The sequence below is a fragment of the Diplotaxodon limnothrissa genome, linkage group LG11, assembly GCF_057381915.1.
Source record: "Diplotaxodon limnothrissa isolate DT_005_m linkage group LG11, D_limnothrissa_male_GT1.1, whole genome shotgun sequence".
Taxonomy (NCBI): domain Eukaryota; kingdom Metazoa; phylum Chordata; class Actinopteri; order Cichliformes; family Cichlidae; genus Diplotaxodon; species Diplotaxodon limnothrissa.
In genome coordinates, this window is record NC_140606.1 from 29067317 (window position 1) to 29080564 (window position 13248).

Below are 13248 nucleotides of genomic sequence, written 5' to 3' on the forward strand. Positions count from 1 at the left end.
TGGGCTGTAAAAGCGGCGGCGCTGCTCCGCGTCTCCTGTTGGCCGCTAGGTGGTGGTAGGAGTCCACTTTGTTAGGAGGAGAGCTGGGGGATTTAACCGAGGTCGTGCAGCCTGCTGCAGCCCACGTTATTTGGGAATAAAGCATTAAAGGGAAACCATGAGATGGCATTCAAAGGCAGAGCGGTCGACTCGAAGGTAAGATGGGGAAATCGTGTGCTGTGAGATTATCCGACTGTCCTGTGGATTTTCAGGCGTTTCTGTGAGCCGTGGATCGAAAGTGGGAATTATGTGCGGTTAAACAACAGAATAAGCTGGCTATGACAGGCTGTTTTATATATAATGTAAACACACACGTTAAATATGTATATCATACCTCTTATATATTATAAACCAGCAGCAGGTCGGGCTGCAGCACATAAAAGAGCCTGCCTGTCTGCCTGCTTACAGACCACGCATATCCCTCCCACTGCAGGGATCTGCGTCTATAATACTGTGAGAGTGCAATCCTCAGCTTTAGGTGGTGTTTGCTCGTGTTGCGTTATATGGAAAATATGTAGCGTTGACGGACAAGAATCTTTAAATTACGCCCCATTCTCTATCCATCCCAACAGACCGTGCTCCTCAACCTGCTGCTGTGTCTGCTCATATTTTACTCGCTTTTCTACATGATCGGGAGCGTCTGCTTTGGTGCCTTCAGGTGAGAGCCACGCACGCGCAAGGGATCGAAAGGAGGGTTTGTCTCCTATAATAACTGGAAGTATATTGATGATTATAATAAATAGCAACAAATATTCAGAATCCAAATGTCAAGATTCTGAATAAAAAAGTCAGTATTTTGACATTAATCTCTTTGAGTTCTAAAATTAATGTCAGAATTGTGAGGCTATTCTGAAATTAACCTCAGAATTTTGAGATTAATGTCAGAATTGTGAATAAAAAAGTAAATATTCTGACATTAATCTCAGAATTCTGAGATTTCTTTTTTCTCTGAATTCAAAGATTAATCTCAGAATCTGAGAAAAAAAGTTACACCAATCACACACATCAAACAGACTACAAACTGCACTGCTATGCTATTTTTCTTTAACTACATTTAATAAGGTATTTTTTATTATCCTTTTTAAATGTATGACATTTATTGTAATAGTTTTCTGCACAGTCTCTTTAATGTATTATATTTCTTTTTATGTTTTTGTTGGTATGTTTTATTGTATTCCATTCAAACTGTTATATATTTTACTTTAATTTCTACTTATTGCATTCATAATTTTTCTGTTTGAGCTCCTTCTTTTGGGGAATTTTTAACTTATTGACCTATTTTGTTTCGCCATATCGTATTATGCTCAAGATGTTCTACTTTACTTATAGGTCATTCTGCATTATTTAAGCTATTTACTCTTAGGTTATTCTACTTATTGGTCATTTTACTTTATTTAAGGTATTTACTAACAGATCATTGTACTTATAGGTTATCCTTCTTTATTCAAGATATTCATTTAATAGATTATTCTACTCATTCTACTTTAAGATATTTACTTATAGGTTGCGCTTTAATGTTTTGTCTGCTGTAACTTTATCATATCTCTCATCTCAGGTTGGACCACTTTGATGGACTGATTCCTTTTGACTTTAAGACCGAACCTACCGAATCCAACTCCAAATACTTGGGTGAGCACACCTAATGCGTGCAATGCTGTCGACACAGAGTGGCAGCTTTATACACATAATCTATTTTCTCTTTTCTTTTTCTAGTGAACCTCCTGTCCTTGGAGCTCACCTACTTTTGCAGTGGCCTTCTGTTTGCCGCAGTGGTGAGGAGGCGGGTTTGGGACTACGCTCTCACTGTCACACTGGTGCATGTAATGATCACCAGCCTAGGTGAGCAGAAATGTATCGGTGCATCTACCCAGGTGCATGCTTGAATAACCAAATGCATTGTGTAATGACACGTTTTGTTTCCATGTTGCAGTAATGTTGGAGTTTCCTACTGTGTGGCAGTGGTGGCTGGCTTTAGGTAAGACAAACACTGCCAGCTCATCGGTTACTATCAGTCTTAACTTCATGAGGTTAGCTGTTTCAAATATGTCACTCTTCATTTTTCCCTAGGCAGTGGCTTGTTTCTGATGATTTGCAACGGTCAGTTGATTGCTTACTTCACATGCCAGAGTGAGCAGAGCTACGCCTCCTTCAGCATCTACTGACAGACTGAAAGCCACCCTCCCTGTGTCCAAACTGTTCCACAGTCTTGTGAAGTGAGGTAGAAAGGATCAGAACAGATGCTCTCCTTTTTTCTCTTTTTTTTTTGAGGGGAAGACATCCATTAGCTTCTCCACAGTGATGGGCTTTTTCTGTTCATCACTAAAATTAGACACCAAAACACCACACGTGAAGTCGGAGCTGGGGTCCAATTTGTGTTTTAGTGTTGCCAATAGGCTGGCATCCTGTTGTTGTTTTTATCTAAACACCGCATGGAGATGCTTTCTGTATTTTGCTCTGTCACTATGCAGCAATAAAGCAGCCAGTGAAGTATTTTGAGTGCACTTGTAAGCTGTGAATGTAATGTTAGAATGAGAATTTTGCAGTACACATTGTATATTTTAATATCCTGTAAATGCAAAGTGTTGAAAAATAAATCTACTCCAAACTGTTGAGTGCTTCATATAATGCATTAAAGCAGCGAGGATGAAATAGTGACCAGCCCATTCCATCATCACGACCACATATTGAATTAACATCAATAGCCAAAAACACAAAACAAACAAACAAAACATCCAATGAAACATACAGTATGTTGCACTGTTAGCATAAAAATCTTTTTGCTCAAGTTCTTAAAAATAGACACCCACTTAAAAATTAATGATGTAAAAAAGAAACAACTGAACAACCGCGCCCCCGGAGGATTCGGTGTTGTTATGAAACCGGCTCTGCTGCCAGGTACTCCACAGGGTTCATGTAGGAGAATCCTTGGAAGGCCTCGCTGACCCCGGCCTCCTGGCACATGTCGTTCACACAGGCAGGTACAGGTTGTCGTGTAAACGCTGGGTCAATGTAACTGACATCCCAAGGACCAGCCTGAAGAGGAGAGAGGAGTGAGCCATGTTCCCTCGGTTAAAAAGAAAAGTGCGTCGAGCTCATTTCTGATTCACTCGTACCACTTTTGGGATGAAAGGGGGTCTGATTTTTCTGGCCAGGAGGTCATCCCAGTCGATAGAGGCGAAGAAGGGATGTTCCTGCAGCTCCGCCTGGAAACACAATAACAGTTAACCCTTCTGTGGCCATGTTTCATTACTGTTTCTCTTCTTTTTAGCTGGGGCACTTACAATGTCACAGCTCGCTCCTAAGCGTCTGGAGACATCTTTTTCCAATAAGCCCTCCAACAGTGAGCAGGCAGCTTTAGAGATGTCGCTGCGTAGCTGCAGAGGGCCGTGAAGGATGTTCTGAAACATTTGCAGTTTACTGCGACTATAAAATGGAGGCTGTGAGAGAGAGGGAGGGGAAGAGGGAGGTGGCTTAAGGTGAAGATGCTGATGATGTAAAGGATAGAGATCACTGCACCTGCACTCACCAGTCCACAGATCATCTCATAAGCCACCGTGCCGAGTCCCCACCAGTCCACAGCTGGGCTATATGGATGGCCGTGTAACACCTCTGGAGCAAGGTACTCCGGAGTGCCACAGAAGGTGTGCATGACCCCACCTGTGGCCACACCTTCTTTACAAAGCCCAAAGTCAGTCAGCATCACGTGGCCCTCACTGTCCAGCAGGATGTTCTCAGGTTTCAGGTCTCTGCATAAAAACAAAGAACACTGAGTCCTGCAAAATCTGACATTAGCTGTCATTTCTTTGTTAGTTTCCTTTAGCTTCACATTGCTTTTCCTCACTCTTTAATTTTTAATGTGGCGCCGGAGAACATGGTGGATTTGAGTGGGAAAATTTCATTGGGAATTCTCTGCATGAATAAATGAAGCAGGCAGAACGTGGTCAAATCAAACATGCACAAAGAAAGAGAGAGAGCACAGAGGCGAGAAAAACTTGGAAGGGTGACTATGCTGCCGCTTTTCTAATGCTGTGTTTTCACGCATATATATATATATATATATATATATATATATATATATATATATATATACATACCTGTAGACAATGTTAAGAGAGTGGAGGTAGCCCAGTGCTGCAGCCACCTCTGCAGCATAGAAAGCAGCTCTGGGTTCTGGAAATGACCCCTCTCTCTGCAGGTGGTAGAAAAGCTGAAAGCAAAGCAAGGAATTCAACACAACAGCAACACCTGCACTTCTACAAACTCATAGAGTACACAACAACTAAACATCTGAATGCAGAATATTTTGAAATCCTTAATCTTATACACTCACCTCCCCTCCATTGACATAGTCCAGGACAAAGTAGAGAGTGTTTGGTGTCTGGAAAGAGAAGTGGAGTCCCACCAGGAATGGATGCTGTAGTCCTTTCAGCAGTACACTCCTCTCAACCATCACATGCTTCTGCTACAGAGACAGAACACTGGATGGATGGATGGATGGATGGATGGATGGATGGATGGATGGATGGATGGATGGATGGATGGATGGATGGATGGATGGATGGATGGATGGATGGATGGATGGATGGATAGATAGATAGATAGATAGATAGATAGATAGATAGATAGATAGCTAGATAGATAGATTACCTCTTTCCTCTTGACAATCAACTGTTTCTGGAGCACTTTCACGGCATAATAACCCCCTTGTTTTCTATGTCTTGCCAGCAGCACCTGTAAAAGTTTGAATTTTCACATTTAATCTCACAGCACCAACCTCAAACACAGCAACTTACAAGGTCAACCAAATCTGGGGAAAAAGTTCCCATCTGACCCCGTCAGCATCAGAAAAACACATTTTACAAACTGTAAAAACTACAACACAGCTGGTACATTTTTACCTATAACACAGTCAAGCTGGAGACAGTGTAGAGTAGTAAGAGTAAGTAATTCTTGTGTTTTTTGGCTTTGTTCTGGTATTAAATATTTTTGGAAGCGTGCTCATTTGTTTATTCTTAAAAATTATGACATATCTAGGTCATGTATAGTGCTCTAATTTCATCATATGAGAGGAAATATTGAGATGGTACGAGCCAGACCCACAAACACAAAACAAATAGCTGAAATTAGTGAGTGAAAAAAAAAATGTCCTGGAGCTGTTGACTCATCAGATAAGAATTCAAGAGGTACGATGTCTAGAGAAAAGAAAGAAATGGACTGTGTTTATGTGTGTTTATGTGTCAGAGACAGGGCGAGGACTGAAATATTGATGTTACATGAACAAACTGCAGAGACGAGGCAATCCAGGTTGTTCGTGAGTGCATGTAGGTGTTTTCTGTTTGTTTGTAAGTAATAAAAAAATGACAGTAAAAAAAACTGCAACCAGCTGTTTTACAGCGACGAGTTAGATTTGTGACTATGTTAGAAAAGTATTTTTCCCACAGAATGGATCACGGTTGGGAAATGAGCGATTCCTAAAGCTGTAACTTGTTTTTGACCAGCCACCTCTCTGATATCATGATATGAGCACCGAATATTTGTCAGAAATTGACATCCAGGGTACCAGTGCTTGTTTGGTGCACTGATGCTTAAAGCTGGTCACTTGGAGTGGGTGTAAAACTGATTTAAAAGCAGGTTTTAACAGAGCCTAAATGTGTTTTTCTGTGCTGAGAATTCGCTGTGGATCTCTCCTCTACTGAACAACAACAAATCCTCATGTTTCAGACCAATCGGCTGTCTTAAAGGGGGGTCAGGGGGGTAGGTGCTGAGGATTTTTTTTCCCCACCTTTCCAAAGCTTCCTCTGCCGATGACTTTGAGGTAGTCGAAGTCTGATGGTTTCATCCTGGTTAATACAACAGCAGAAAACAGTTAATAATGCACGTCCGAGTACAAATAAGTCATGCATAATAATTGGATGTGAATGCATGATAAGAAATAACTCTCAGGTTGCCTCTGGTGAAGCTCATGAATGAGAAAAAAGCCTTCTGGCCACTTTATTAAGTCCAGATTGTGCATCATTGACAACATAGACGAAATATTTCCCGATGTAAAGGGAGAAAATGACTTACTGTGAGGTTTCTGTGTTCGTGGAGCTCTGAGGAAAAGACATAGAGGGACAAAACGGTCAGGAGGTCAGCTCAAGTTTCATCTTCTGTCAACACTCAGCAAAGACTTTAAAAAAAAGTCTTCTCTCTGAACTCACCAAAGTAGATTTCTCCTCCTTCCCTCTCCCCGGTTTGCTTTGTCTCTGCAGGATTTTCTCAGTGTCCAGGCTTCAATCGGGAGATCGGACACAGAATATGAGGGTTTGTTTTATGAGGTTCAACACGAAGGAAAAAAGCTGTGAAAAAATGACTGTTGCCAACTTACTGTTGGCAGAGGTGCTGGCTGGAAACAAATTTGTGCAAGAAGTCACTGAAGCCCACTTTCTTCCCCTTGAGCAGAGCTGTAGCACAGGAAGAGGGTTAGTCCCTTACATAAGAGGTCAACAGCTGTATTTACTCAGCAGAAGGTTGGTGTCACTTTATCACCGCACTTCTCTCAAGTGATCAAACTTCTCTAATTATATGGAGACTTTCTGAACCTTTCAAGCCAAGATAAATAATTTTAACATTGTGGTATTTTATGCAGTAATGACTAATTACTCTCTTTTGGCCTCTTTAGCTTTTATCTTTATATTAGATGTTATACACGAGCTTGCTTTAAGATCACAGGTAAAGTAAAGCTTATCTTAAACATTTATATTTAATGTTCTTACCTGAGAGAAACGAGACAAGGCCTTTCATCTTGGCATAGGTCATGGGCCTTTCTTGAGACACGGTCATCTGGAAAAGAAAAGAAAAAACGACCAGCTGGTTTAACTTGAAAAATGAAAATTAAAAAAGAAAATATCTGAGGAGCAGAGCGCAGGTAGCTGCTGCTGAAGGCACACGGGTGGACTGTCCTTCTCTGAGGTGCCCTACTTGTCTCACGTCGCCCCTGACCTGCCGTTCAGTTTAAGGACCGGTGACGCAGGGGAGACGCTGAATACCAGTGAAGCTGCGTTCAAGTGCCCTCGGAGATATCCAAATTATATTACGCGTGGACAACCGTAAGTTACGACAAGCCACTGGCCAGCAGTATGTTTCATTTTTCCTCGGCAGCATCTGGGACTCTCGTTCCTGCATTAGATTGCATAAGCGTACACCAAAGCCTTTTAACGTTTAAACGGTCTGCTGACTTGTTAGAAGTCACCAGTGGAAAATATATCTGTAAGTCATTTGTAAATCATTTTTTTAACATTAGAATTCCAGTAAACCAAAAACTAAACTACAGTTTTCTTTATTATCTATTAATAGTCAATAAATTCTTAACTTTTACTAGTAAAAACAAAAATTACAGAGGTCTATAACTGTTTTTCATAATGTTTAAAGGAGATTTTCCATTTCTGATCAACAACCCCATTTCAGACGTGTCACCATTATGTCTAACAAACAAAGCGAAAGACAAACTCTGACTATAAAGTAAGCAGTGCTTTACATGTAGCTAATAGTCCCAAATGCAGTTAACTTACCACAAATTAGCCAACATGGAATTATAGCTTTATTTTGAATGAAGTTACTGATGCCTCGAATGGGTATTTTTCACTAACAAGAAGTTAATTGTTGATATCAAGAATGGACTTTTTTAATGGCTAAAAATTAAATGTAAACCCTTTACTGAGTTGTTAATATCCACATATGTCAGCTGGTGTTACATTACATATTAATACTGCTGATGTACAAAAGTATTGGGTCATGCCTCTTAATCGCTGGATTAAATAATGCTGTGGGATTGTTTTTCTGGGGGTGAGTATCTGCTGAAGGGAAATCTTGAACGTGAACAATCCTCTGCCTCCAACTTGGTGGGAACAGTTTGGGGAGAAGGTTTTTTCCCTTCCAGCACGACTGTACCCGGGTGCTCCATAAATGAGTGGATGAGTCTGGTCTTGAAGAATATTATTCGCCCACACAGGCTGTGACCTCAACCCAAATGAATACCTTTAACATGATCCAAAGAGGAGAATGTGGTCCAGGACCAACATCAGCATCTGACCTCACAAATGCTCCTCTGAATAATGAACGTCCAAAAATTCCTCCAAACATACTCCAAAATCTTGAAAATTCTCTCACAAGAAGCTCTAAGTGTAATATGTCGGTGGCCCAGTATTTTTGTCCACATAACATGCTGTCAAAATAAGCTCCTGGCACTTGAATGCAGCACAGGGGAATCGTGCGCTCTCAGGCTGACCCTGCAGGGCCCATGTGGTGATGTCAAGGGAACTTTTTAGTAACTTGTAACATTTTTTTATGATCCCATTTACTGCTGTATGGAAGCTTCCTAAGAAATTCCAGCCACCAACATTTAGAAACCACCAGCATGTCATAGAGTGGGTGACAACACTAGTACTGCAACAGTGTTGATACTGTATTTAGAATAGGATAAATAATGGCAGTTAAACTGTGAACAAACTGGTTCATGTTACTCCAGAAGGGCTTTTACTCAGAGACATAATTTTTTATGAGAGCGGAATAGTTGCCCTCGGTTTCCTTTTCAACATATAGTAGCTCAGGGAAACTATACCCCAGTATCATGGCAGCTTTCCAACACATGGCAAGTCGGTCATTCTGTCTCGTGGCTGATGGATGTCTGAAAAAACTGGCAAGGCCTGCTATGTCGTTAAAGAGTTTTATGCTTGTGATATCTGATCAAACCCATTTCACATTCATAGTAGCTGCTTGTTCCAGATATGATTTACATACTGAGGCTGTGTGAAATTCAAATCTTCCTGTCTGAATTACATAATCTAAATTGATATGAACACGAAATTATATAATGAATGGAAATAGCAACCAGGTGGGTCTGGCACAGGTTGTGGTAAACAAATTCTTATGGAAGAGGCAGAGAGATTAGAAAGAGATGATAGAAGAAATTTAAAAGTGAGAAATCTTTACATGGTATGCTACACTGTAGTACTTGTGAGATGATTTAATAAATCCCGCAGTGTACAGTTACCAGATGGAAAAGATCAAAAGAGTCGTGTCAGCAATGAGAATAAGAGGGTGTGAATTAAATGGGACATGAAGTTCAGATACTGAAATAACTTCGAGTTTGTCCCTCTGTCTCCAGTGTCTAAATTTGGAGCCGTGGGGTTCGGAGTAGAGCTGGTACAGGGTGTCTTGATTGCTGTTACAGAAAGTTGATCCTGGGATAGCAACAGGGGGAGGTTTCCTGTGGGGTGGGGGGAGGAAGGGGAAAGCTAGAAACCCTGTCACCCCAAAGTGAACCAGTCTATGCTGGTCTGATGGACTGCCCTCAGTCTGAAACCTCTTGTCCCATCACTCTGACGGCATCGGAACTGGTCAGAGCTGGTTTTACCTTTCCAGGTCACACTGAACGCAGGTCACACATCTCAGCACTCCAAAAGCAGTCCTAAAAGTGCGTAAGCCCACAGCACAGACTCCAGATCAGCCTGCCCAACTGAACAGAGGAGGGTCTCTGTGAAGCAATGGAACCGTGAAGCCAGGTGATCATGAAACCAGATAACAAGTTAAAACAGGCATATGCCTGTAACTTGGGAATAAGTTGTGGGAGTAAGTTGTGTTTCCTAAAGTGTATTTGAGTACATTTTCCCTTGGTTTTCTCCTTGGCATTTGCTCTTTAGTACAACACTGAACATCTGTTAATTTTAGGTTAAGTCAGCTTGCCACATGCTGTATGACAAATGTACCAAAAGTGGACACAATGTAAATATAAATTTACAATGAATATACATACAGTTACAGTTAGAAATTTACATCCAGTCATTGTGGTATGAATGTCATAACAACTCTGGTCTCTTAATGATTTCTTTGAACCTTGAGAAAAGAAAAGGAGAGACTGGGTTAATTTATACAAAAGGTAATGAGGGAAGTGGGAGCAGGTAGGGAACACAGCTCCAGGCAGCTAACCAAATGAGACAGGGAAGTAAAAAAACACAAACACAGAGCAGCGCTTACCAAAATAAAACAGGAGGGAAGACAATGGAAATGGGATTAACTTTACACAAATAAACATAGGAATAAGGAAGACAAAAATAACTAACACAACGATGAGATTGAAGGAACAGAACAGGAATGCTAACAGGAACTAATAAACCCAGAGTCCTCTATAACTAAACTAAGAACATGAGGCTAAAAGATAAGGAACCTATACTAAACATGGGGTGATCGTGGCTCAAGAGTTGGGCGTTCGCCTTGTAATCTGAAGGTTGCCGGTTCGAGCCCAGGCTTGGACAGTCTCGGTCATTGTGTCCTTTGGCAAGACTGTTGCCTACTGGTGGTGGTCAGAGGGCCTGGTGGTGGCAGTGTCCAGTAGCCTCACCTCTGTCAGTGCGTCCCAGGGTGGCTGTGGCTACAATGTAGCTTGCCATCACCTGTGTGTGTGAATGGGTGGATGACTGGATGTGTAAAGCGCCTTGGGGTCCTTAGGGACTAGTAAGGCGCTATACAAATACAGGCCATTTACCATTTACATGAGGACATAACAAAACTTAGGCACAAGGAAATACAAAATAACACTATAACAAACTATAAAATAATAGAGAAAATGAACTTCAATAACTTTGCAAAACCGAAAAGAAAATAATGGACAAACAAAAAACTCAAAACCAAGAACCTAACGCAGAGGGACCATAATAGCTCTTCTTCCAGGGTGGAATGATTGCAAAGCTTTAATAACTTACAAGAAGCAAAAGTTGGGCCCATAAGTCTGGATTTATTTTGGATTTTCCCAAATTCACAAAGGTTCAAATTATTCACACAGGGTCAGATATATACATATACCCCCATTGTTTGACCACTCTTCTTGGCAGAATTGGTTCATTGAGTTCATTTCCTGGCACAAACCCAGCTTTTAAACGATCCACAAATTTTCAATAAGGTTGAAGTCGGGACTTTGGGAAGGCCATTTCAAAAGCTTAAAGTTAGCCCGTTTTTATCGATTCCAAAACCAGTATTGATGTGTGTTTGGGATCATTGTCCTTTAACTGTCCAAGTTTCAACAATCTATCTATTGATTTAAGGTGAAGCTGAATAATTTGAAGGCAATGCTCCTTCTTTATTATTCCAACCGCTTTGTGCAGTGCACCAGTATCACTGACAGCAAAACAGCCCCTGATCATGGTGCTACCACCACCATGCTTGACAGCTGGTACAGCGCTCATAGGTTTGAAAGCCTCACCTTTACCTCTCCAAACATGCCTCAAGGTATTATGATCAGACAGCTCAAGCTTTATCTGGTCTGACCGTTATACTTTCCTTCAGAAGGCATTTGGATGGATGGTCTATGCAGGAAGCTGAACATTTCAGTCAAGCTTGAAGGTTTAAAATTTGGAGCTTGGAATTTGGCTTGTATTTTGGTTGACATCCTCTCAGTCCATGGTGGTGTAAAACTCTCTTCACTTTGGACAGTGACGCTTGACACATCAAAATAACAATTATTTGAACTGATTGTAACTGTCCCTGAGACAGTTACAATAAAGGTGTTGGTTTTATATGTTTCTGTAATAGATTCATGTTTAATTTAATTCATTTATTTGTTGGAAAGGGTTAAAATTTATTAAATGAGATAATAAAAGTGTAGCATTTATTAAATTACTTGTCTATAATATGAGGTTACAAAATAAGGGTTTGTTAAAGATGTAAAGTGCTGTAAAGTTTGTATGAGGAGGTGTTTGTAATGGTCACATGGCCAGAGTTTGGCTGAGAGCACAACCATGGCATTGTGGGTCAGAACTAGCATGGATACAGAGCTACAGATGCGGCTACAGCCACAACATTAATGTTATTCTGCATGTGGTCCAAGAGGCGCACACGTCTTCACGGTGGCTGAAAAGAATAACAGAGAGAGAAATAAACTTATGAAGACATCAGTATGAAGCGTGGCCATTCTTTGTTGGACGCCTGTAGTTACACTGATGATCCTGGAATGTGTAGATGTTTAGAAATGGCTCCAAGAGACCTTCACAACTTGTGTAAATCCATAATTCTCCTTCTTAGATCTTTGCCAAGATCCTTGAAGTTTCACATTGTTCAGAGTATTCTAGCGATGGCTGTCAAACAAATCCTTTTTTATGTTGGCAAATACAAACTAACTGTTGTAGTCAATCATGTCAATAACTAATGAGAAGTTAATAGGTCATGGGCTCATCAGCTTAAAAGATATTGTAGAACATTCAGCACCGCTTATAAAAAGATTTGAGTCTGTGTATGTATTACAGCCTGTGTATATATCTTTTGACATGTGTGGATTACAGAAAATCCGAAATTAACTGAAACATTTTTATTTTTTAACATAATTAAAGATATCGTACAATCATTCCACCCTGGAAAACAAACAAATAACATTCATGCCCATGCGTGAGACCACCTGCATGAGTTCGTTAATGTTGACTTATTAAGCTCTGCTCTACATTAGTAATCTACAGATACTGTAAACATATATATAAATATATATATATATATATATATACTGTATAATCACACTGATACTGAATATTGTATGAGGCGCTATTGGTGGAAGTCTGCCCTGAGAAAGAACATATGGTATACAATAATATGGCAAGCTTAGTTGTGCCAGTATATAGTAATAATAACTTGAGTTTAGGTAGAAGTCAGTGAGTGTTGTGGTGTTTAAGTCATGAAGTGTAATAAAAGAGGTGATGAAACATGTATCAAACATATTTAATTCATTAGTTTCGTTGACAAGGCTGCCTCATCCAACTATGAGTCATCTAGTAGCAAAGGGCTGTCAGCTAACATCAGAGGGTGTTACTGAAACAGCATGCCGCTTGTGGTCAGCAGTGTTATTGCTTTGATTTGTGTAATACTCACTGCTGGTGAACAAGCACCTGGTTGACACGCATCTCATCTCTGCCTGTTTCAGCTTACATACAGTACAAAGAACAATTAAAATCACTATGCTGGAACATTTTAAGACAGGTTTTCACACTGTGTGCCATCATTACTTTTTAAATCTCTGTCTGAAGTGGGAATTTCAAATATTTTACACTTGCATATCATTACCATCAAACACTATGACAGTTAAAGACAGTTTTGTTTTTACATGTCTCTCGGATTTGGTCAGTATCAGCTATTGGAAGTGTATTTTTGTTATTATGTATTACTATGAGAGGACATGGAGGAGAGAGCCGC

The 13248-nt window shown here is 40.4% G+C and overlaps 2 protein-coding genes across 3 annotated transcripts; one reads left to right on the forward strand and one right to left on the reverse strand.

The window, feature by feature from the left end:
• The first annotated feature begins 137 nt into the window (after positions 1-137).
• LOC146623085 (putative transmembrane protein 244) lies at positions 138-2635 on the forward strand. Its single transcript, XM_085366562.1, has 6 exons — positions 138-195; positions 612-697; positions 1595-1668; positions 1753-1878; positions 1970-2014; positions 2107-2635. The coding sequence occupies exons 1-6, from the start codon at positions 163-165 to the stop codon at positions 2199-2201; spliced, it is 459 nt and encodes a 152-aa protein (XP_085222688.1). The 5' UTR covers positions 138-162; the 3' UTR covers positions 2202-2635.
• Positions 2548-7014, reverse strand: sgk2b (serum/glucocorticoid regulated kinase 2b). 2 transcript variants are annotated; one of them, XM_085366561.1, is made up of 12 exons: positions 6795-7014; positions 6407-6482; positions 6240-6309; positions 6106-6131; positions 5822-5879; positions 4687-4770; positions 4370-4498; positions 4134-4246; positions 3566-3785; positions 3321-3476; positions 3153-3242; positions 2548-3072 (listed from the first exon to the last, which is right to left on the reverse strand). In XM_085366561.1, the coding sequence occupies exons 1-12, from the start codon at positions 6859-6861 to the stop codon at positions 2911-2913; spliced, it is 1251 nt and encodes a 416-aa protein (XP_085222687.1). In that variant the 5' UTR covers positions 6862-7014; the 3' UTR covers positions 2548-2910. The 2 variants fall into 2 exon arrangements, with proteins under 2 accessions (XP_085222687.1, XP_085222686.1); XM_085366560.1 differs by having other exon boundaries at positions 4370-4501.
• Positions 7015-13248: the final 6234 nt, after the last annotated feature.

What these genes read in the sequence shown, in the direction of transcription:
- sgk2b (XM_085366560.1), bottom strand. Translation starts at nt 6,861, where the DNA reads ATGACCGTGTCTCAAGAAAGGCCCATGACCTATGCCAAGATGAAAGGC. An exon ending in ACTATGTCAATGGAGGGGAG is followed by an intron (nt 4,247 to 4,369) that starts GTGAGTGTATAA and finishes CTTTGCTTTCAG; the next exon opens with CTTTTCTACCACCTGCAGAG. An exon ending in CCCCTTTCATCCCAAAAGTG is followed by an intron (nt 3,073 to 3,152) that starts GTACGAGTGAAT and finishes TCTCCTCTTCAG; the next exon opens with GCTGGTCCTTGGGATGTCAG.
- LOC146623085 (XM_085366562.1), top strand. Translation starts at nt 163, where the DNA reads ATGGCATTCAAAGGCAGAGCGGTCGACTCGAAG. An exon ending in GTCTGCTTTGGTGCCTTCAG is followed by an intron (nt 698 to 1,594) that starts GTGAGAGCCACG and finishes CTCTCATCTCAG; the next exon opens with GTTGGACCACTTTGATGGAC. An exon ending in ATCCAACTCCAAATACTTGG is followed by an intron (nt 1,669 to 1,752) that starts GTGAGCACACCT and finishes TTCTTTTTCTAG; the next exon opens with TGAACCTCCTGTCCTTGGAG.